Genomic DNA, 22,755 nt, shown 5'->3' on the forward strand with positions numbered 1-22,755 from the left:
ACATACAATGTTCATTTAGCAAATTTTTCTATCATAGGTATCTTTATATTTAATTTAGTAGCATAATCATGTTGGATGCTGGTGGCTCGTAACTGTTATTCTAGCTACTCAGGAGACTTAGATCTAAGGATTGTGGTTCAAACCAGCCCAGAAAGAGAAATCCAAGAGTTTTTTGAGTTGTTTTTTGTTGTTGTTTTGTTTTGTTTTGTTTTGTCGGTAGTGGAGGCTTGAACTCAGGACCAGGGCACTGTCCCTGAGCTCTTTCACTCAAGGCTGGCCCTTTACCACTTTAAGCCATAGCACCACTTCTGGTTTTCTGGTGGTTAATTGGAGATAAGAGTCTTACAAATATGGCCTATGGGAATATGGCCTAGTGACAAGAGTGCTTGCCTCATATACATGAAGCCCTGGGTTTGATTCCTCAGCACCACATGTATAGAAAAGGACAGAAGTGGCGCTGTGGCTCAAGTGGCAGAGTGCTAGCCTTGAGCAAAAAAGAAACCAGGAACAGTGCTCAGGCCCTGAGTCCAAGCCCCAGGACTGGCAAAAAAAAAAAGAGTCTTATAAAGACTTTTCTAGGGGCTGGGGATATGGCCTAGTGGCAAGAGTGCCTGCCTCATATACATGAGGCCCTGGGTTCGATTCCCCAGCACCACATATACAGAAAATGGCCAGAAGTGGCGCTGTGGCTCAAGTGGCAGAGTGCTAGCCTTGAGCAAAAAGAGGCCAGGGACAGTGCTCAGGCCCTGAGTCCAAGCCCCAGGACTGGCAAAAAAAAAAAAAAAAACAAAATAAAGACTTTTCTACCCAGGCTGGCTTTGAACAGTCAGTGTCAGCCTCCTAAGTAGCTAGGCTTACAGATGTGAGCTAGCTGGTATCATGCGAGCCACCTGGTATCCGGCTCCAGGAAGCCAGAAGTGGAGGTGTAGTTCAAATGGCAAAGCATCAGCCATGAATAAAAAAGCCAAAAAAAATCCAAATAAGAGCTGAGGCCTTGAGTTTAAGCTCCAGTAACACACACACACACACACACATACACACACACACACACACACACACACACACATACACACTACAGCTTATTTTTGAGAGACTAAAGGTATTGCTATAGAGCTAAGCCTGGCTTCAAACTCACAAGATTCCTGCTTCTGCCTCCTGAGTGCTGGGATTAGAGGCATGTTTCACCATGCCCAAATTACAAGAAAAACTCCCATAATCCCATATTCTTTGTTTGTTTGGGACATGGTCTTGCTATGTAATCCTAGGCCAGCCTTGAACTTGCCATCTTCTTGCTTCAGCCTCCTGAATACTAGAATTATAGGCATGGACCACCACTTTTGACCATCTGAAAGTCATTTACTTCAAAGTTATTTCTTCCTTATCTGTACCCAAATCCATATCTTTTTAATGGTTATAATATTGTATATTCATTCTTATAGTTTGATTATTAAAAACATTTCAGTAGTCATGTAGTATTTTATCACATTGACATTCTATAAGTCACTCACCCATTCACTTATTATTATTATTTTATTTTATTTTTTTTGCTAGTCCTGGGGCTTGGACTCAGGGCCTGAACACTGTCCCTGGCTTCTTTTCTTTCTTTTTTTTTTTTTTTCTCAAGGGTATCACTCTGCCACTTGAGCCACAGTGCCACTTCAGGCTTTTTTCTATATAGATGGTGCTGAGGAATCAAACCCAGGGCTTCATTTCTTTTTTTTTTTTTTTTTTTTTTTTTTGCCAGTCCTGGGGCTTGGACTCAGGGCCTGAGCACTGTCCCTGGCTTCTTTTTGCTCAAGGCTAGCACTCTGCCACTTGAGTCACAGCGCCACTTCTAGCCATTTTCTATATATGTGGTGCTGGGGAATTGAACCCAGGGCCTCATGTATACGGGGCAAGCACTCTTGCCACTAGGCCATATCCCCAGCCCTAGAGGCTTTTTTTCCCTTCCTTGTCCTTTCCTCTTTCTTCTTCAGTTGGAGAGAAGGAAACTCAGGGAAATAATCAGGAAAAAATTTTTGAGTCTTTAAAAGGCTCTAAATTATGTTTTACATGAAACCCTTTTTTCCTCGGACCTCTAGGAAGAATGATACAGATATATTAGAAGTAATGGCTATTAACGTGGCACTGGTGGCTCATATCTGTAATCCTACCTACTCAGGAGGCTGAGATCTGAGGATCATGGTTCGAAGTCAGCCAGAGCAAGAAACTCTATGAAATTAGGATCTCTAATTAACTATAAAGAGGCCAGAAATGGAGCTGTGGCTCTAAGTGGTAGAGCTATTGCCTTGAGCAAAAGAAGTTCAGGGACAGTGCCCAGGTCCTGAGTTCAAGCCTCAAAACTGGGGCGCGCGCATGCGTACACACACAAAGTAATAGCTATTATATTAAATGCATACCCTGCTCTGAGCCTTGCCCAAGGTCACCTTAGTCACTTCATTGTATTTATTTATTGAATACTCAATATGTGTTATTCAGTTGTACACACTGCAGCTGTATCTGTGAACAAAACAATCTCTATGTCGTTTCTGTGCTATTAGAAAGGAGGATATGTATGGCAGGTAATGAGCTGTACAGACAGACTATCTAATTTTGGGTAGGGTAAGTGGTATGAAGAAAACCACTGACCCCACGGGGCTGGGAATATAGCCTAGTGGCAAGAGTGCCTGCCTCGGATACACGAGGCCCTAGGTTCGATTCCCCAGCACCACATATACAGAAAACGGCCAGAAGCGGCGCTGTGGCTCAAGTGGCAGAGTGCTAGCCTTGAGCGGGAAGAAGCCAGGGACAGTGCTCAGGCCCTGAGTCCAAGGCCCAGGACTGGCCAAAAAAAAAAAGAAAAAAGAAAACCACTGACCCTAGTGGATGACTTCTGCTTAGGTGTAATGTTAGCTTTTAAGAGGTGATAGCTCAGCTGAGCCCTGAATTATCAAACGCAATCTATCTGCCCCAGTAAGAAGCTGGATGTTGTGGCTCATACCTGTGGCTCCAGCACTTGGAAAGTTGAAGTTGGAGAAACACAGGTTGGAGGCCAGCCTAAGCCACACAGTGAGCTACATCTCAAAAACAATATTTCATAAGACATAACACTATCAAAGTCCTAAAGAGAGTAACAATCTCAATATCCTGGATAATCAGAGAGGAAGTACAGATAGTAACCAAGGGTAAGTGATACAAGATGAATCAAGGTATGTCGGCCAAATTTACACTTTTGGGCCATTTATATGTAAGGAGCTGGATTTCATTCTAAGTCTAGGAAGCCAGGAGTGATATATAAGCACAAAAGTTAATTTTGAAGCTCTATCCAGGAAGCCTGTAGCAGAATTGAAATTAAAATTCTAACATCTTGGGACTTGGAATGTGGCTTAGTGGTAGAGTGCTTGCCTAGCATGCATGAAGCCCTGGGTTCTGTTCCTCAGCACCACATAAACAGAAAAAGCCATAAGTGGTGTGGTGGCTCAAGTGGTAGAGTGCTAGCCTTGAGCAAAAGCAGCTCAGGGACAGTGCCAAGGCCCTGATTTCAAGCCCCAGGACCAGCAAAAAAAATAAAAATTATAGCGTCCTTCCTAGCACGGTGGTTTACACCCAAACGAAATCCCAGCTACTCAAAGGGGAGAGATGGGGAAGGATGTAGGTTACAGGCCAGTCCAAGGAGACCTGTCATCCCAGCTATGTAGGACGCTAAGCAGGATGATCCTGTCCAGGCTGCTGGGCAAATAAACCCCACAAAATCTTGGGAAAATGAAAAAGGGTTTGAGGTGTCGCTGAAGGGTAAACACAGGAGGCCTGAAGTTCCAGCCTCAGTACTTGTGTGGGGGTGGGGGTGGAGCAGTGGATTCTAACATTCAGGACTTCCAGGAAGGGAAGAGTATTTACTGGGCAAGTCTTCCTAGCCCTGCGTTTTAACAAGCCCAGAATGAGCAAAGCTGAGGCTGTATCTGCGTATCTGTACTGGTCTCAACCGCGGCAAGTGTGTGATGGTTCAGGCCTAGCTGATCACCCCTGAGACGGCCTAATGCAAACCTCCTACCTGGAAAGAATGAAGTTCTACTACTCTAGGCCCGCCATGCGAGTGGACTGTGAGCAGACCGCCTAGGCTTTCCTATCCATTCCCTCCTCGTTCGCTTCCCCTGAGTATACTCAGGACTACAGCCCCGATCATACAGCGCCCGCCACAGCCCCAGGGGGCGGAGCTTCCGGGAGGCGGGGCCTGACGTCCCTGATTTTCATTGCGCCTGCGCCGCGCCTAAACTCCACGGGGCGACTTTAGTTCGCCGGAACTTGGGCTTCTGCTTCCGGGTCGGAGCCATGGCGGTGGCAAATTCAAGCCCCGTCAACCCTGTCGTGTTCTTTGATGTTAGCATTGGTGGTCAGGTGAGATACAGGCGCTTACTCAGGCCTGCCCCGAAAGGAAACTGCACTGCGGGGTAGTCATGCAGAACTCACCAACCCAGGGACAGGGGATTCGGGAGGCCGGAAAATAAAATTGCACCCTAGCCCCACCCCCCGGTCGGTGCGAGAGAGGACGGGAGGTAGTGGGCATCTTCCCACCCTTCCGCCTGCCCTGGGCCTGACGGGGTTAAGCCCCCGGGGTAGACGGAGGGGGCGTAGAAGACTTGTAACGAACAGGGACTGGGGAGGCTCGGCCCACCCCCAGCCTTGTGAGCCCTATCAGATGGAGAACTGAACCGTCTGGTGTCCGGTCGCTTGCAGGAGGTTGGACGCATGAAGATTGAACTATTTGCAGACGTTGTGCCTAAGACAGCTGAGAACTTTAGGTAAGGAGATGCTCCAGCTATGCCCGATTGCCTCTCGTCCGTTCACATGTTTCCATTTTTTTGTAGTTTCCATGTGGATTTATGTTGTTATGGAATTTTGTATACCTGCGTGTTTGACATATAGCTCGCCCGATTGTGGGTTTGTTGGCTCTAGTGTCTTGAGCCCTCCTGTCCTGAGATTAGAGGTGCTCACAGCTGTGATGTCACGGTAACTGAACCGTTCACTTGTGTTGTTGTTTTCTTTTAGGCAGTTCTGCACTGGAGAATTCAGGTCAGTCTCAGATATGTTTTCTGCCTACTACTTGTGGGGTGTCCTGGGGCTGCAGTAAGGGTATTGGGGAGCCATAGGCAGACCTTGATGGATAAAAGAGAATACTCAAGGTTCTGCCTTTAGCTTACTCTCCTTCTTTTGTGTCTCTTCTCCCCTCCCTCTTTAGGAGACAGTCCCCTTGGCTCCAGTTTGTTGTAAACTGAGAAGGTTTAAGATTATCTACATCATTCTAAGTTTCTCTCTTTTTTTTTTTTGGTTGCAGAAAAGATGGGGTTCCAATAGGATATAAAGGAAGCACTTTCCACAGGTAAGACTTGACAACCCATTCTGAGGGCTTTCAGAGTCATCCCTTGCTATATATAGGGGATTGGTTCCAGGATCCCTCACAAATAATAAAATATATGGATATTTGTTCGTTTAAAATGATATATTTACAGTATACACTTTTATTTTAGAGCCTTTGCCTGGCATGTGCAAGGCCTTGCCTTTGATCCCTAGAACTGAAGGAAAATTATTGTATGTATCCTACACACATCCATTGGTGTGCTTTTTTGTTTTTGTTTTTGATTTTGGTTTTGGGTTTTTTTTGGGGGGGGGTGGGGAGGTGCCATTCCTGGGGCTTGAACTCTGGGCCTGGGCACTGTCCCTGCGCTTTCGCACTCAAGGATAGTGCTCTACCACTGCAGCCACCATTATTCTCAGATCTAAACCACTGAGTAGCTAGGATTACAGGCATGAGCCACTGGTGCCTCACCTTCCTTCCATATACTTTAAATCATCTCTGAATAACCTATAATACCTAATACAATGTGTAAATGCATTGAAAGTATTTGTATATTATGGGGGAAAGTTTGTACCTGTTCATACAGATTACAGTATTTTCTGAAACTTTTTTTCCAGTCCTGGGGCTTGAACTCAGGGCCTACACTGTCCCTGAGCATTTTTTTGTTTGTTTGTTTTTTTGCTCAAGGCTAGCACTTGACCACTTGAGCCACAGCGCCACTTCTGGTTTTTTGTTTATGTGGTTCTGAGGAATCAAACAGTCTACACTAAGCCACATTCCCAGCCCTTTCTGTATATTTTTGATGTGCAGTTGGTTCAAGGGTGTATAAGATAGGGAAGATACACTGTACTTCCTTGGAGGATTAGGACATTTAAAGGAAAATAAAACCAGTGGCCAAATCTGAATTCTAACATGAATGCAGATTGTTTCTTGTTTTTTTTTTTGGGGGGGGGTGCTGATCTTGGGGGCTTGAACTCTGGGCCTTGGCACTGTCCGTGAGCTCTTCAGCTCAAGGCCAGCACTCTACTACTGGAGTCACAGTGCCACTTCTGGTTTTCAGGTGGTTAATTGGAGATAAAAGTCTCATGGACTTTCCTGCTGGGGCTGGCTTTGAACCACAATCCTCAGATCTCAGCTTCCTGAGTAGCTAGGATTATAGGCATGAGCCACCAGTGCCTGGCAGATTTTAAAAAAATAAAAATAGAATAGTCTGCAAGTATGTCTATTATATCCTGCTAGTAGATATTTATATAACTTGTTCTTAAAATGTGTAATATGACTATTGTAGGACAATCACAATTCTCTAGGGGTACATTTCATTATAGAAATAGAAATTATACCTGGTTGTGGTTAGTAATGATATTAGTGTGTGTCAACCCAAATAACAGACTCTCCAAAAAAAATAGTGATATTTATTTGGGAGTTATAGAACATTGCAACACAAATATATGGGCCATAGAAAACTATATGCAATGAGGATGAGGCAAAGAAAAAAAAGTTAAAGGAAAAAATGAGGATTTCTTAAGATATTGTGAAACAATCCTTAGCTATATGGATCTATAACAAGGGTGGCACTAGTTAGGACTTGAAAGATACATTGCTAGGCATATATCCTTCAAGAAGTGTATTTTGTTTAAGATTGTAGTTTTAGCAAAGTCCTTTGTGATAGTGTTTTTAGGCAGTCATCTGTGAGAACCTATCCTTTTTAATCTCTTGGCTTTATATATACATCTGTTTATTTTTAGAGTTGACATAAGTGACTCCATTTAATTTTGCTAACTTTGACATAACTCTATCAAGAGCTATAGTGTTTAATCCTTAAAGACATTTTTGTGATATAGCATGTTATCTCTTTTCTACAGAGAAGGAAAATAAGACTAAGAAAGGTTAAAAAATCATACCAAAGGATAATAGCTAACAGTTACTGAGCCTTTATGTGACTAGCAGTTCGTTTCACATATATTCTCTTTTTCTTTTCTCCAAAATATACATTAAACTTTTGGCTGCCTTTTGATTTGGTGAGCATTTAGTATTTCTTCTTGCAAGGATTCAGCCCTTTTCTCTTATAATTGTTCAGGTTCCAGATCATGCACTTAGATCAGCCCTAAGATGCCCTAACTTATATTTACATATTCTGGAACAAGTAATCTTTTTTAAGCCAAAGTGATAAAGACTATTGTGAAATCTTTGTTAATTTACTATTTCATTGATGCAGTTGCTATTTTTCTAATCATAGAAACTTCTTGGGATCTTTTGCTGTCTATTTCAGGGTCATAAAGGATTTCATGATTCAAGGTGGAGATTTTGTTAATGTAAGTACGTAGGTGTATTAGTATTCCTTTCTTATTAAAAATACAAAACAAACTATAGATTTAGTTGTTGCTACTATTTCTTTTGCTGCTTCTGCTGCTGCTTCCGCTATCAGGACCCAGTCCTGAGACTTGAGATCTGTACTGTGAGCAAGAGGATGGTGATGAGATGTCCTGAGGGTCACTGTCTATTACCGACTGTACCATTGCATAACAGACATCTGCACTTCAATTGAATCATTAACTTCCATGGTCCAATCTTTAGACTTTTGTGGCCAGAAACTAAACCTTCCTATCTAACCTCTCAAGGCATCTCCTATTGACATTTCAGTTTATAATTTCCAGTCTTATCTGAGAGAGACAGAGAGAGAGGACATGTATATGTATGTGTATGCTTTCAAAGTTAACACCATACTAACATCATAATATAATATGAGGCTATTTAGGGTTCTCCAGAGAAACGACCAACAGAATGAATAAACATGGATACACACACACACACACGTATATGTGTATATATGTACATGTAACCATAAGGAGATTTATTAGATTGACATACACAGTCTCAGAGCCTGAAAACTTCCATGATGGCTGTTAGCAAGCTGGAAAGCTAAAGAATCCAGAAGCCTCAGAATTGGGGCTGGGGGGGGGGGGGGGAGGTTTGACAGTGTAGCCCCCAGTATCGGGCTGAAGGCCTGGAAACCCTGGAAGGTTGCTAGATTCAAATCTCAGAATCCTCCCTTGGTGGCTCACTCTGTAATCCCAGCTACTCAGGAGGCTAAAATCTGAGGATCATGGTTTGAAGCCAGCCTGGGCAGGAAAGTCTGTGAGATTCTTATCTCCAATAAACTACTCAAAAAAAGCCAGAAGTGTTGCTGTGGCTCAAGTGGTAGAGCGCTAGCCTACCCAGAGACACCACCCAGGCCCTGAGTTCAAGCCCCAAGATGAGCACACACACACACACACATCTCAAAGTTCAAAGGTTAAAGGACAAAGGCAGCAGCAGGATGCAATGATCCCACTTAGGAAGTATTAATGAATTTGGTGGGTGAGTGTTTGCCTTTTCTGTTCTATCTATCTAGGCCCCCAGCCAAGTGGATAATGCTTACCTAATATTCCTTCTCACTTCCATATTCTACATGCCATTCTTCTTTAGAAACACCCTCACAGACAGAATGCTTTGCCAGTTCTCTAGCCATTCCTTAATATGGTCACCCTAAATCAGACATTATATATATGTATGATATATATATATATATATATATTAGCTTAATATTTTGTTTGGAGTAATTGCTTATACTTTGTCATTAAGTTTTTAAAAAACATACTTTCTAGTAGCTACCTAATATTATAGTTGTAACCCATAATTTATTTAAACAGTCTATTATAGTTAAAGAATTAAATTGCTTTCTATTGCTGGCTCTGAATAATTAATTTTATCTTCCCTTTTCTAGCTTCTGCATGGCAGTAGATAGCGTGATGATAGAGAATGGAATAGGTTCACTGGAACATTGAAATTGTCCCAACTGAAACAATTGAAAATGAAGTTATTTTTTCTTTTCCTTCTATCTTTATGTATGTGGTATGTGGAGTTAGTTAATGTTATAGTGGCCTACTTTATTATTTATACAGTGCAGATTGAGTATACTTTTAACTGAAATAATTGAGATAAAAATATGTCAGGGGCTGGGAATGTGGCTTAATAGTAGAGTGCTTGCCTAGCATGCATGAAGCCCTGGGTTCTATTTCTCAGCACCACATAAACAGCAAAAGCTGGAAGTGGCGCTATGGTTCAAGAGGTAGAGTTTTAGCTTTGAGTGGGACAGTGCTCAGGCCCTGAGTCTCAAAAAAAAAAAATCAGTTTTTCAGATTTGGAGTATTTGTACCATCTTTACCAGTTGAACATTCCTAATCCAAAATGGAACTTTTTTTTTTCTACTGATCATGGGACTTGAACTCAAAGCCTGAATGCTGTCCCTAAGCTCTTTTGCTCAAGGCTAGCACTCTACCACTTTGAGCCACAGCGCCACTTCCAGTTTTCTGGTGGTTAATTGGAGATAAGAATCTCATGGACTTTCCTGCCTGGGCTGCCTTTGGGCTATGATCCTCAAATCTCAGCCTCCTGAGTAGCTAGGAGCCACCAGTGACTAGCCAAAATGGAAATATTTTGTATTCCAAAACTTTCTAAGTACTGATATGATACTGAAAAAGCTCCAGATTTTGAAGCATTTGGATTTGGGATTACAGATTAGGCATGTTCAACTGTACTACATGTACATTGGTTGCCAAGTTTTTCATAGTATCAAATTGAGTCTTCATTACAACTGTAGACTGGATAATTTCATCCTTACAAGATAAGAAACCAGTGGTTCTTTTTGTCTGTTTTCTGTTGTTCTGTTTTACATCTGTGCTACATTTTCTTCCTGTCAGTCTATCTTGCAGAAAATAGGTACCTCCAGCTTCTAGTTTTATGATACAAATTGAGAGACAGTACCTATTCTACTTCCAGATTCCTAAGATTGAATTCTAGGTGTTCCAATGTAAGTTAAGGGGTTTTGGTGGTGATGATGGTGGGATTTATTTATTTATTTATTTATTTATTTTGCCACTCTTGGGGCTTGGACTCAGGGCCTGAGCACTGTCTCTGGTTCTTTTTGCTCAAGGCTAGCACTCTATCTCTTGAGTCACAGCACCACTTCTGGCTTTTTCTGTTTCTGTCGTACTGAGGAATCAAACCCGGGGCTTTGTGCATGCTAGGCAAGCATTCTACCACTAAGCCACAAACCCAGCCCATGGTGGGATTTTATTGTTATTGTTTTTTGTCTTTTGAGCTAATGTTTGAATTAAGAGTCTCACATTTGTTAGGTGCTCTACCACCATGCTGTACCTTGAATTGTTTTTCACTTGTTATTTTTTTATTATTTTTTTTTTTTTTTGCCAGTCCTGGGCCTTGGACTCAGGGCCTGAGCACTGTCCCTGGCTTCTTCCCGCTCAAGGCTAGCACTCTGCCACTTGAGCCACAGCGCCGCTTCTGGCCGTTTTCTGTATATGTGGTGCTGGGGAATCGAACCTAGGGCCTCGTGTATCCGAGGCAGGCACTCTTGCCGCTAGGCTATATCCCCAGCCCTTCACTTGTTATTTTTGAGACGAGAGTCTTACTTCTTGTCCAGGCACTCACCTAGGGGGTTGTCGGCCAACTGTAGGCTTCCATCATTGCTAGTATGAGAGATGTGCATCACCATATCCAACTTCTCTCTGTAGTGATGGAGGGAATTTTTCTGATAGGACTAGCTGAGAACCACAGTCCTTCCATTCTCAACCTCCCAAGAAGCTAGGATTCTAGGTATGAGTCCCTGGACATCCAACTTTAGTATGTATTATGTGATTGCAGGGGTGAGAGTTGTCTTTGGGAGTGGTTAGGATTACATATGTGATAATGTATTATTCTCCACTTTGCCTGTGACTGATCTTTCTTTCTTTTTTTCTTTCTTTTTTTGGCCAGTCCTGGGCCTTGGACTCAAGGCCTGAGCACTGTCCCTGGCTTCTTTTGGCTCAAGGATAGCACTCTGCCACTTGAGCCACAGCACCACTTCTGGCCATTTTCTGTATATGTGCTGCTGGGGAATCGAATCCAGGGCTTCATGTATACGAGGCAAGCACTCTTTCCACTAGGCCATATTCCAGCCCTGTGACAGATCTTTCTAGAGGTGTAGCTATTCCTCTGTCTTATCCAACCAGTGAGATGACCTGGACAGAGTGTGTCAGCTTGCACAGGTCTGTGGTGTGGGTATTGTTTTTGTTTTCAGTACAGGGATCAAACCCATGCCCTCAGGCATGTTAGACAAACACTACCACTGAGCCACATTCCCAGCCCTTGGGCTGGGATGTGGTTTCTAAGGTGACCAATAAGAGTAAGAGCAGATTTTAACATGCTAGCTTTGGATTGAGTGTTTTTCCTCTGGTTTCTAGGGTACACAGAACTCAAAGCCACTAACATTTCCTTTCTCTCTGCCCAGGGAGATGGTACAGGAGTTGCCAGTATTTACCGGGGGCCATTTGCAGATGAAAATTTTAAACTTAGACACTCTGCTCCAGGCCTACTTTCTATGGTAAGTGAGATCTAAACAAGATTTGGAGTTAGATTAATAGTCACCTGCTTTCTGGCCCCTTGTTGAAGTCCAATACTTTTTTTTCTTGCCAGTCCTAGGCCTTAAACTCAGGGCCTGAGCACTGTTCCTGGCTTCTTTATGCTCAAGGCTAGCACTCTGCCAACTTGAGCCAAAGCACCACGTCTGGCCTTTTCTATATATGTGGTGCTGAGGAATCGAACCTACGGGCTTCATGTATACGAGGCAAGTACTCTTGTCACTAGGCCACATTCCCAGCCCCCAATACTTTTTTTTTTTTTTTGGCCAGTCCTGGGCCTTGGACTCGGGGCCTGAGCACTGTCCCTGGCTTCTTCCCGCTCAAGGCTAGCACTCTGCCACTTGAGCCACAGCGCCGCTTCTGGCCGTTTTCTGTATATGTGGTGCTGGGGAATCGAACCTAGGGCCTCGGGTATACCGAGGCAGGCACTCTTGCCACTAGGCTATATCCCCAGCCCCCCCCAATACTTCTTTGTTAATGGGAGCAAATGGTTTTTTTCTCTTAGCTTTGGCCTTACCTCTACTACTCCCACCTTATTAGCCTGGTTTTAAACTGTTGGGCAAGATCTGCTAGTAGGCTATGAAATCAAAAATGAGCTTTGATGTGTTTTTGTTACCTTTATTTGTGCTGGGACGTGTGGCTGGGCATGCCCGGTTGTTCTTTCAAGACTTAGTGTTCACCCACTCATTCCCCTACTTAGCCTAAGTCACACTCATACCAGCCTGTTACCCACATTGCTTGGTTTTGTTTTTTGTTTTTTGTTTTTGCCAGTCCTGGGCCTTAAGCTCAGGGCCTGAGCACTGTCCCTGGCTTCTTTTTGCTCAAGGCTAGCACTCTGCCACTTGAGCCACAGCGCCACTTCTGGTCTTTTCTATATATGTGGTGCTGAGGAATCGAACCCAGGGCTTCATGTATATGAGGCAAGCACTCTTGCCACTAGGCCATATTCCCAGCCCCCCCCCCCACATTGCATGTTGACATCTCACCTGCTCTTATTCACTCTCTTGCTTTTGCTCACCATATCTTGCCTCCTGAGTCACTAGGATTACAGGCATGAGCCATGGGTGTCTGGCTGTAGCCGTTCTTTTATAACACATTATTAAATATAATGTAAAAACAATTTCAAGGAAAGAATAGAAAAAGATGTAACTAAGCCAGGTACCTGTGGTACACACCTATAATCCTAGCAACTCAGGAGGCTGAGATCTGATCATGGTTCAAAGTCAGCCTGGGCTGGAGAGTCTGTGAGACTCTTATCTCCAGATGTGACTAAAGAGTCTCAGATTCTCAGTTTAAACTTTTTACTGTAAAGTTTAGCAAATAAAAGATTTGGGGAGTTGGGAATGTGGCTTAGCAGTAGAGTGCTTGCCTAGCATGCATGAAGCCCTGGGTTCAATTCCTTAGCACCACATACACAGGAAAAAAAGCTGGAAGTGGTACTGTGGCTCAAGAGGTAGAGTACTAGCCATGAGCAAAAAGAAGCCAGGGATAGTGCTCAGGACCTGAGTCCAAGCCTCAGGACTGGCAAAAAAAAAAAAAAAAAAACGATTTGGGAAATAGCTATAAAAACGAATAATCACACACCAGACATAAACTGCTGTCCTGGTTTTCTAGCTTAGCATTAGCATAGCAAATTCCTTCTCCTTTAGTTTCTGTTACTATTTTTGTAATACAGTACAAAGCCATTTAGATACAACAGTTTATTGCATATGTAACAGCCTTTTCCTTGCTAATCTGTAACTGCAATCTAGCTATAAGTAGTTTGCAACTAAATACACCAAGTAATGTCACATAAAAAATTGATCTTATTATAGAAACTCACATTTTAGGAGATTTGCACATTTGTTAAAGGGTAGAGCTTGTGTGTCCTTTCATCTCTATCTTTGTGTCCTAAGTTAGGCCCTGGTTCACAATAAGTTTCCTGAAAAGAAGCATGGAGATGACAGAACTATAGTCTCTTTGGGGAATCTTGCTCTTCAGTTAACATGGCCAGGACAACTTACTGCAAGTATGTTTGGTTTCTGTCAGGCAAACAGTGGCCCCAGTACAAATGGCTGTCAGTTCTTTATCACCTGCTCCAAGTGTGATTGGCTGGATGGGAAGCATGTAGTGTTTGGTAAGTCCTTCTCCTTTCTTTTTTTTTTTTTTTGCCAGTCCTGGGGCTTGGACTCAGGGCCTGAGCACTGTCCCTGGCTTCTTTTTGCTCAAGGCTAGCACTCTGCCACTTGAGCCACAGCACCACTTCTGGCCGTTTTCTATATATGTGGTGCTGGGGAATCGAACCCAGGGCTTCATGTATACCAGGCAAACACTCTTGCCACTAGGCTATATTCCCAGCCCCTCCTTCTCCTTTCTCCTTTCTTGTCCAGGCCCCATTTATCTAGATTGGGGTTTCCAGAAGCTCTAGTCTCACACTGATAGAACTGCTCTCAGAAGTTGTAGGGAAGGTAGAAGTGGTGGGAAGGCAGAGAAGATATATGAGTCGCTAACAGGAAGGACAAAGGATTATCTGATGTAGTTTGCAATCACTTGGGCAATATGCTTTCTAGGAGGAAACTCAAATACTAGGACAAAAGAAATGCCAGAGGCAGCATGGGTGCAGCTAAGCTTTGGATTTGTTCAGACCTAAGCTTGAGCCCTAATTGCACTGCTTATTATCTGTGACCTTTCACTTCATTTCACTTTACTGAATCTCAAAATCCTGGAGTTAGTAAGGGGATCTAATGTGATAATAGCTAAAAATGGGCATTGGGAGCTGCAAAGTGCTATACATGTCAGAATAAAGTCTAGCTAACATTCTTCCTACAGGAAAAATCATTGATGGACTTCTAGTGATGAGAAAGATTGAGGTAAGTCATGATTGGATGTCTTCTTAGCCTTTCTAGTCTGGTACAGTCTCCTCTTGATCAAGGAGTTAGAAGAGTGATGGAATTCAAGATTGTTAGATCTAGTCACCACTGTCCCTGCCTGGGTATACAGACCTTCTTAGGAGGCAGAGGAGAGAACACAAATCTTAAGTTTTCTTTGTCCTGTAAGTTAACCTCCCCAGCCAGTACTGAGATTTGACCTCTGAAAACACCATCATCTACCTAATGAAATTCCACTCTTGGTGTTGCATTCAAAATCCTTCATGATCTGTTCCCTTCCTGCCTCTTTGTGGCTCCTTCTGCCAGTGCCGCCTCTATTCCAGTCACATCAGACTAATAGGTCTTCCCTAAATATGCCTTACATATCCCCCTGAGCTTCCTATTCTTTCCTGTCCTTAGCCTTTTCTTGGGCTGTTCTTAGGAAAGGCTTTCTTTTCTCTTGGTAAGATCCTATTCATCTAAAATGTTCCCTTCTCTGTGAATTCTTCCCGACCTCTTTAAATATCACTTTAGTTATCCTACTTGCCCCTTTTACACCTCTCTCTTGTAGTGTACTGCATTGTTACACATCATAGGGTTGATATTTTCTTAGTGTATTACATGTTCCCCTTGGTCTTATTGTTTGCTTTACCTACCAGCTGGGACATGCACTGAGTCTTTAACATAGAGGCTGACAAGCATTAGAAAAGATTTAGTGAGAGTATAAGCAAGTATCTGAGTATGTGAATCTCCCCTGTGCTTGCCTGCTCTGTGTGTGTGTGTGTGTGTATTTGTGTGGGCTTGTTCACTAATAAGAATTGAACCCAGAGACTTGCACACACTAGGCAAATGCTGTACTACTGAAATACATCCTCAGCCTTGCACTGTGTTTTCTTTTCTAGAATGTTCCTACAGGCCCCAACAATAAGCCTAAATTGCCTGTGGTAATCTCACAGTGTGGGGAGATGTAGTCTAGATGAAGACTGATTTCAGGTAAGTGTGCCTTCCTCCTACTGGTTAGAAGAAAGCAGCTTGGGCTATTGGAAAGAATTTTAGACTTGATTCAGAGTTGAACCCATTTTTAAACTTAAAGAAGTCTCTCTCTCTTCTGAACCTGTTCTCTTTCTCTCAGGAAGAAAATACTTACTCCTTAGGTCATTTTAACGATTAAAATAGGAAGAGTTACTTTTCTGTTGCTTTGCAGTGTACAAGGCATCAACGTGAAGACTACTTAGGTAGTTTCTAACAGTACTGTCAAATTATAGTTCCATTCAGCATTCCTACTAGAAGGACCTGGCCTCGGCCCTGGGACACTCTCTGGACAATCAGAAGGCACATCTGTCATGCCAACCCTCAGAGCTGCAATTCTAAACCCTGGCTTTTTTTAAAAAGATATTTTATTAAAATACATGATCTGTACAGGGGGAGTTTCATTGTGACATTTCCATACATACAATATACGTATTCTGATCAACTTCACTGCTCTGAATCTCACTTCTTTCCCTCTTCATCAGATTCAGTAGATTTCATTGTTCTATGTTCACATATGTGATATGAAGTACTTTGACATTATTTACCCATTTCTTACTTTCTTCACCCTTTCCCCTTTTCCACTGGTACCCACTCCCCTGTCATTTTTCAGCATATATTAATTGTACAAAGAGGTTTTGCCCTGTAATTCACATATATATTTATTATAATTTAGAAGATTAACTTAATCTATTGCTCTCTCTTTCCTGGTATCCCCACACACCCTATTGTTTAACAGCTTCAATGAGTTTCCGGTGCCATTTTCATCCATAGATATAATGTATTGTGATAATTCTTTTCCATCATCTTCCTTCTACCTCCTCCTTTCCCTTTATATGTTATATTACACATACAGTCTCAATTCCACAAATGAGCAAAAAGATACAATAGCTACAGGCCCCGACTTCAATTTGTCAACTTATAGGTTCATACTTCCTATTGCTAAGTCTGCCCGGACTTTCTTCCTATCCATAACTTGCCATTGCCTACTCTGTGCTAGGCAGCATGCTAGCAGAGAATGGAAAGGTGTGGCCACCTTGCAGGAGGTCATTGGAAAGAAGGAAAAGTAGTAATCTCAGTGACATTGCTCAGTGTTGAGAGAGTAAAGAAGAGAATTGATCACTTGCACCTATGTGAGGGATGGTGTTTTATGTTTCTAATTGTCTTAAAGCTACAGAAATGTTAGAACAATACTGCATTAAACACCCATATATTTGTATAACATTTTTGTTCATTTTATCTTGATATTTGCTTTTGCTTTCCCTTCTTCCCTTCCTTTCCATTTTTCTACCCTCTCTTCCTCTCTCTTAGTCCTCTCCCTTTACTCCCTTCCCTCCTTCTTATCCTCCATTCTTCCCCTCCTTTCCTTTCTCATTTTAAAGTTGCAGGCTTCTTGACATTTTGTGCCTAAAAACTTAAGAATTCTTAAATATAAATGCCTCCTGTATAACCATAATACTATTATGTAATATGTGATGCATCTCAGACTTTTTGGTTGTCCCCAAAGTAATATTTGGGTTATTTTTGTTGTTGTTTTTGCTGTACTGGAAATTGAATTCATGGCCTCCCACTTACAAGACAAGCACTATGCCATTCCAGCCCTTCACAATAACCTTTTTTTGCCAGTCCTGGGGCTTGAACTCAGGGCCTGGGCACTGTCCCTGGTTTCTTTTTGCTCAAGGCTAGCATTCTACCACTTGAGCCACAGCGCCACTTCTGGCTTTTTCTGTTTATGTGGTGCTGAGGAATCAAACCCAGGGCTTCATGCATGCTAGGCAAGCACTCTACCACTAGGCCACATTCCTAGCCCTTTCTCCAGTTTTTAAAAAATGTCTTTAAGTATTTGTGCAGAGGAGTTATCATGTGACAAATCAGTAGCCGTTCTAAATTTTGATATGGTTAAAATTGCCATTTCTTTAATGGCTATATTGCTTTGTCTTGAATTTTATTACCTCTGATCATAATGTCTTCTATATTCTTTTGTACTTGCTATGGATTATTATCTAGAATTTTTCTGTATGGTATGAGACCATTTTAATTACTATACTCACCTTCATCTGTAAAATGTTTTGTGTTCAGAGTATCTGACACTTAGCAGCATTCAGTAAAAACTTCTTACACAAGATAGTAAACAGAGGAATGGCAGATATTTGGGGCAGGGACCTGGAGTGAACAAATGCTGAGACAAGAATGTACACATGTGCTGGGAGTTACGTAGGCCTCTGTCTTATTCAGACTTTGTTGATATCCTGATTCTTCTTCCTTTCTGTCAATAATCGGGGCCTTTTGGACTTAACCTGCTCTTATCAATAGCTGATAGCATTTCCTACTTTTACTCATTTCCTTGCTGTGACTAAAGTTGAGGTTTACAGGTCTTTTTCCTTCTGTAGCTTGATCACCAGATGGACGTGGTGACACAATTTCTAATCCTAGCACTTGGGAGTCTGAAGCAGGAAGATAGACAGTTTGAAGTCAACCTGGACAATATCGTCCTGCCAGCCTGGGCTGCATAGTGGGACCCAAAAGAGTAAAGTTTAGAAATTCTTTATTTTCACTCTTCTTTTCTGTATTATCCTGAGGTTTTACTACCTTAACCTGCCAGAGCTCTTCCTTCGTTATTGCAAAAGTACCAGCTTTTTAACAAGTTTTTCTGTAGATTTATTTGTACATTAAAGTATGAGAAATATTATCCAATATAACTTAAAATCATCTATTGTAGCTGTCTACCACTATTCTGCCCCAAACAAATCTGAGGAATATGAAATACTCCTGTAAAATTAGATACATAGCTGGGAAGAAAAGTGACTGGATAATGAGCTTCCCACCCTGCCCCAGGCAAATCTGGGTAGAGGGTGAAATTTTTCATTACTAACCAGTCCGCAGTGATGTTAGTGCAGATGTTGAGTGGCAAGGCTCTGTGTAGAGAAAAAGTCTGTCTTTTCATTGAGAACACACCATTTTCCAAACAGAAAAGAGTCAGATATGGGAAAAGACATCTTGATGGGCCAGCAAGATCCACTGTGTTCATATCTAAGGTATTACCTTATCATGCAGCTGGGGTCTTGGGCTCTTACTCTGAGAAAATAAGATGAAGAAGCTAGGAAGGAGACAAGAGACAAGTGAGGTTAGCTAGACCTCTCTGTGGAATATTTCTTCCATAACTTTTGCATTTTGGAGTCTCAGGTTCTGACTTTGAACTTTATCTGAAAGTGTCTATACAGGTCTAGATGTAGGAACCTTGGTTTTCTCTCAGTGGGTCTGGAAAATGGGTCTTTCTGCCAGTCACCCTTCCTGTGACTTCCAGGCCTGGTACCAGTACTGAGTAGCAGGACTTTCCCCAGTTCTTTGTTGTCCAAATTTCCCTACAGATAAGTCATTTGGGGCACAGGTTGAACTTAATTTCTAGGTGTTCCCCATACTTATCAAAGATACATGGGAAACACTAATGATTGTCTCTTAACACATCTTAGAGAAAATATGGAGTGAGTATATAATTTTATGTACAAGGAATTTTCAAAGAGACAATATTGGAGTTTTTTTTAGATCAGGCCTCAAACTCAGTTTCCGATGCTTTCACTCATTGGCTGGTGCTGTGGCCACCAGAGCCAGGCTGCTGTCTCCGACAGTATTAGAATTCACGTAGTGACTATGTTGAAAATTAATTGTACCTATGGATGGTAGTTATTGTTACAGTTATGAAGGTGCTGTTTGAATGAATGAAGTCTAGGACCCCATTCTGGAATTCCCTGGAGATGGAATATAGACTACAGGGAAAGATTGTGAAAGATGTGTTGGTGGTAGCCCTAATTATTTAAAGTGGGTCCCATACCATATGAGGCTACAGGTTTGAGAAGCCCTTCAAGGAGTGAAACCTCTTTGGAGAACTTAACAGTACAGAACAGTATGGCGCTGGATTTGAGGTTTTTAGAACAAGGGAATGGAAATGTGAGGGTGTGGTTCTGCCTGGTGTGGTTTGGAAAGACAGCTGCACAAGAGTACAGGCAAGCATGGGGCTTGTCAGGGAGGTGTGGGGAGGGTATTTCAGGCAGAGGGAACCACATGTGCAAAGACATAAGAGCATAAGAAAAATTTTATAATTTAATATGGGAAGATAAGAAATGCAAACAATCAGATGAGGCAAAAGGAAGGCCTGGGCTGGTTTCAAAAGCCAGCACCATGCTGAGCAGCTCAGATCTTATTCTGAGGGGAGGAGCTGGGCTTCAAGCAATAAATCACTTAACCTCTGGAGAGTCTTTTGTGTTCCTGAGATTCTCAGCGGTGGTCCTGAATGTCCTAAAAGAGCTAGGTCAATAGGAACCTTTGAAAAAAAAAAAAATGTGGATGAAAATACTACAGTTGAACTTCCTTTTGCAGAAGATAATTCTGGCTTTAATGTGAAAGTTGGGCTCAGACCAGTCATAGTCAACTGTGTAGTTCAGGCAAAAGAAGAGGTTCCATATGAAAGTAGGAGGCCAAGGACTATCCTGGACACCTGTGAGATTTGGCAGCTCATACTTGCATGTCTGTTGCATGACACTATTCCCTGTTCTGAAAGCTAGCGGCTCTTCCAGATAAAAAGAATGGAGTGGGGAAAGGTGGAGCCCAAGAATGTCTGGCCTCTTTCCAGTAGAATCTAGTACAAAAGCAAAGCTGCTACGTTGTAATCAGGTATCTCACACATGCATCTCTTCCATTGAATACTATTCAGCCTTACAAAGAAAATGAAGTAGATCTGTCTGTGTTGGCAAGATTTCCAAGATAAGCTAAGTGAATCAAGATGTAGTACATTGTGTAAACATGACACTATTTATATCTCTAACTTTTAGAAATTTCTTCAGCAATAAATAGCAGACCACTAATAGACACTTCTGTGGAGCAGAGATAGTAACAGACTTTCTTTTCAGTTTGTATAGTCCCATTTATGTTTGAGTTTCCTACACTGAGGAAGCATCTTAGAAAAGAAATACATATTGTATATATGTAAGTGGTTTTATTTGTTTTTTTGAGACAGGGTCTCACGTCTCTAGGCTGGCCTCAGTTTCACTGTGTAGCACTGTGTAGCATAAGCCTTGTGACCCTCCCCTACCTTGGCCTTCCACAAGCTGGGATCACAAGGGTGTGCCACCATGCCCAGCTTATATATACTTTTAATTATAGCTCGTGCTATATGTAGGTATATATGTAGTTTGTTGGGGTTTTTTGCCACTCTTGGGGCTTGAACTCAGGGCCTGAGCACTGTCCCCCACTTCTTTTTACTTGAATCACAGTGCCACTTCCAGCTTTTTCTCTTTATGTGGTGCTGAGAAATCGAACCCAGGGCTTCATGCATGCTAGGCAAGCACTCTACCACTAAGCCACATTCCTAGCCACTATATATGTAGTTTTAACTCATATTGATCTCTCTTTGTTCTTCCCAGACACATTCCTGTAGCTAACATCAGTTTATGTATCCCTTACCAGTCCCTCCACCTCCCAGGTTCAGGCCTAGTCAGGGACTCCTGGCATGGTACTCTCTCAGTGCTTGCTTCCTCCTTCTGTTTCAGCGTGTAGCACAGTGTAGCACAAATATGTCCATCTGTTTTTCTCTGGACTGAGAACTCCTTGAAGCAAGAACCATGTTGACTAACACAGTGCCTAGTCTAATAGATTTTAGGTCCTGATGTGCAATGCAATGTACAGATTGTACTTAGGTATTTTCGTACACTTTAGTTGAGGCCTGAAACTGGACTTTTAGATCCTGGGTGCAAATTCTAGATATTCACATGTCTGCTCTGGTCATTTTCTCTTTATACCAAATAAAGACATAGTGAAAACAGAGAAAGGAGACTTATGGTAATAAGTTTATGGCATATGCAGCCACAAGAAAATAGTACTTCATCCCTTCTTCAGCCATCTTTGAGGTATAGATATGAGCTATAAGTTTAAACAGATCAAGAGCTGCAGCAGGAGGTGAGAATTTGCCCCAGTCACAAGTGTGTTCTGGCAGCCAGAGATGGCTGTCATCCCATTGTCTCAGTATTGATCAAATGGAGATTTGTTACACTAAGAATCATAGTGATCTGTTTCCTCGCTCGGATTCCAGAATGACTGCATAGTGACTACAGGAAAGAATGGTGCAGGACAAAGGACTGATACAAAATGGAGGCAGGGATCTGTTAAACTTCTGCCTGTTCCTGCAGTATGATGCTAGGACTCAGTCTCTCAGAGGAGGGTGTGGCTATGTTGGGGGGGGCCAAGGAGAGAGGCAAGAGTACCTTGAGTAGATTCAGTGTCTTTTTTTAGTACAACTACAGCCATAACCAGAATGTGGACTTTCCTTTCTGTATGCCTTGGATGAATATTCTTGTTCTGGAGCTCCACAGAGAGCCTGAATGGAAAGAACACAGGCTTTGGAGATAGCCACACAGACCAGGAAACCCCACCTCTGTCTAAATCTGTAACCTTAGTTAAGCCACTACCCCTCTTGTGAGTCGTTTGCTCCTTTGCATATGCTGCAGAGTTGGGAAGTGTAAATAATAAATGAGGCCATATACTTGACAGTTTATTTCTCCTTGGTTCTTGTGTAACACACATCTTCACTTAGCTCTGGAAAACCAAAGGTCTGATCTATGCCAACAGGGAAGCTGATTCTGCTCTTTGGGGGAAAAGAGAACCAGGAGTATAGAGGAGAGCTGGGGAATGGCCCTTTATGATTTCCTTGAGCTGCTCAATTTTTAGTCCCTCACTGACCTCCCCATTTTTGCCATTGTAGGCCTTCCCTTGCCCCGGATGATGTTCGAGTTCCTGGTTTTGCTTCACTGCCTGCCACTGCTTCGTTGGATAAAGAGACCATGGAAGTACACAGACTAGAACTACCAAGATTATGTTTAAATTTTCAATTGTAAATAAAGGATTTTTTTATGTGTTGTGGGTATATATGTGCTTATTAGTGTATTTTAGTTGCACAAGAGGTTTGATTGTAATATTTCCACACATGTATACAATGTACCCCTCAATTAGCCTGCCTCTATCGTTCTTTCCTATCCCACTTCGCTGCCTTAAAATAATTTCAGAGCTGGGAATGTGGCTTAGTGGTAGAGTGCTTGTCTAGCAT

The 22,755-nt window shown here is 42.3% G+C and overlaps 1 protein-coding gene across 1 annotated transcript; it reads left to right on the plus strand.

Annotated features, from left to right (window-relative positions):
• Nucleotides 1–4,264: 4,264 nt before the first annotated feature.
• Ppih (peptidylprolyl isomerase H) lies at nt 4,265–22,561 on the plus strand. Its single transcript, XM_048351045.1, has 10 exons — nt 4,265–4,374; nt 4,714–4,778; nt 5,026–5,049; nt 5,312–5,356; nt 7,602–7,644; nt 11,658–11,750; nt 13,816–13,903; nt 14,596–14,636; nt 15,536–15,626; nt 22,414–22,561. The coding sequence occupies exons 1-9, from the start codon at nt 4,309–4,311 to the stop codon at nt 15,602–15,604; spliced, it is 534 nt and encodes a 177-aa protein (XP_048207002.1). The 5' UTR covers nt 4,265–4,308; the 3' UTR covers nt 15,605–15,626; nt 22,414–22,561.
• The last annotated feature ends 194 nt before the right edge of the window (nt 22,562–22,755 follow it).

Source organism: Perognathus longimembris, chromosome 7 (assembly GCF_023159225.1).
Source record: "Perognathus longimembris pacificus isolate PPM17 chromosome 7, ASM2315922v1, whole genome shotgun sequence".
NCBI lineage: Eukaryota > Metazoa > Chordata > Mammalia > Rodentia > Heteromyidae > Perognathus > Perognathus longimembris.

Excerpts from the sequence above, each read along its gene's own strand:
- Ppih (XM_048351045.1), top strand. The coding sequence starts at position 4,309 with ATGGCGGTGGCAAATTCAAGCCCCGTCAACCCTGTCGTGTTCTTTGAT. Across the intron at positions 4,779-5,025 it reads AAGACAGCTGAGAACTTTAG|GCAGTTCTGCACTGGAGAAT; the intron begins GTAAGGAGATGC and ends GTTTTCTTTTAG. Across the intron at positions 5,357-7,601 it reads AAAGGAAGCACTTTCCACAG|GGTCATAAAGGATTTCATGA; the intron begins GTAAGACTTGAC and ends TGTCTATTTCAG.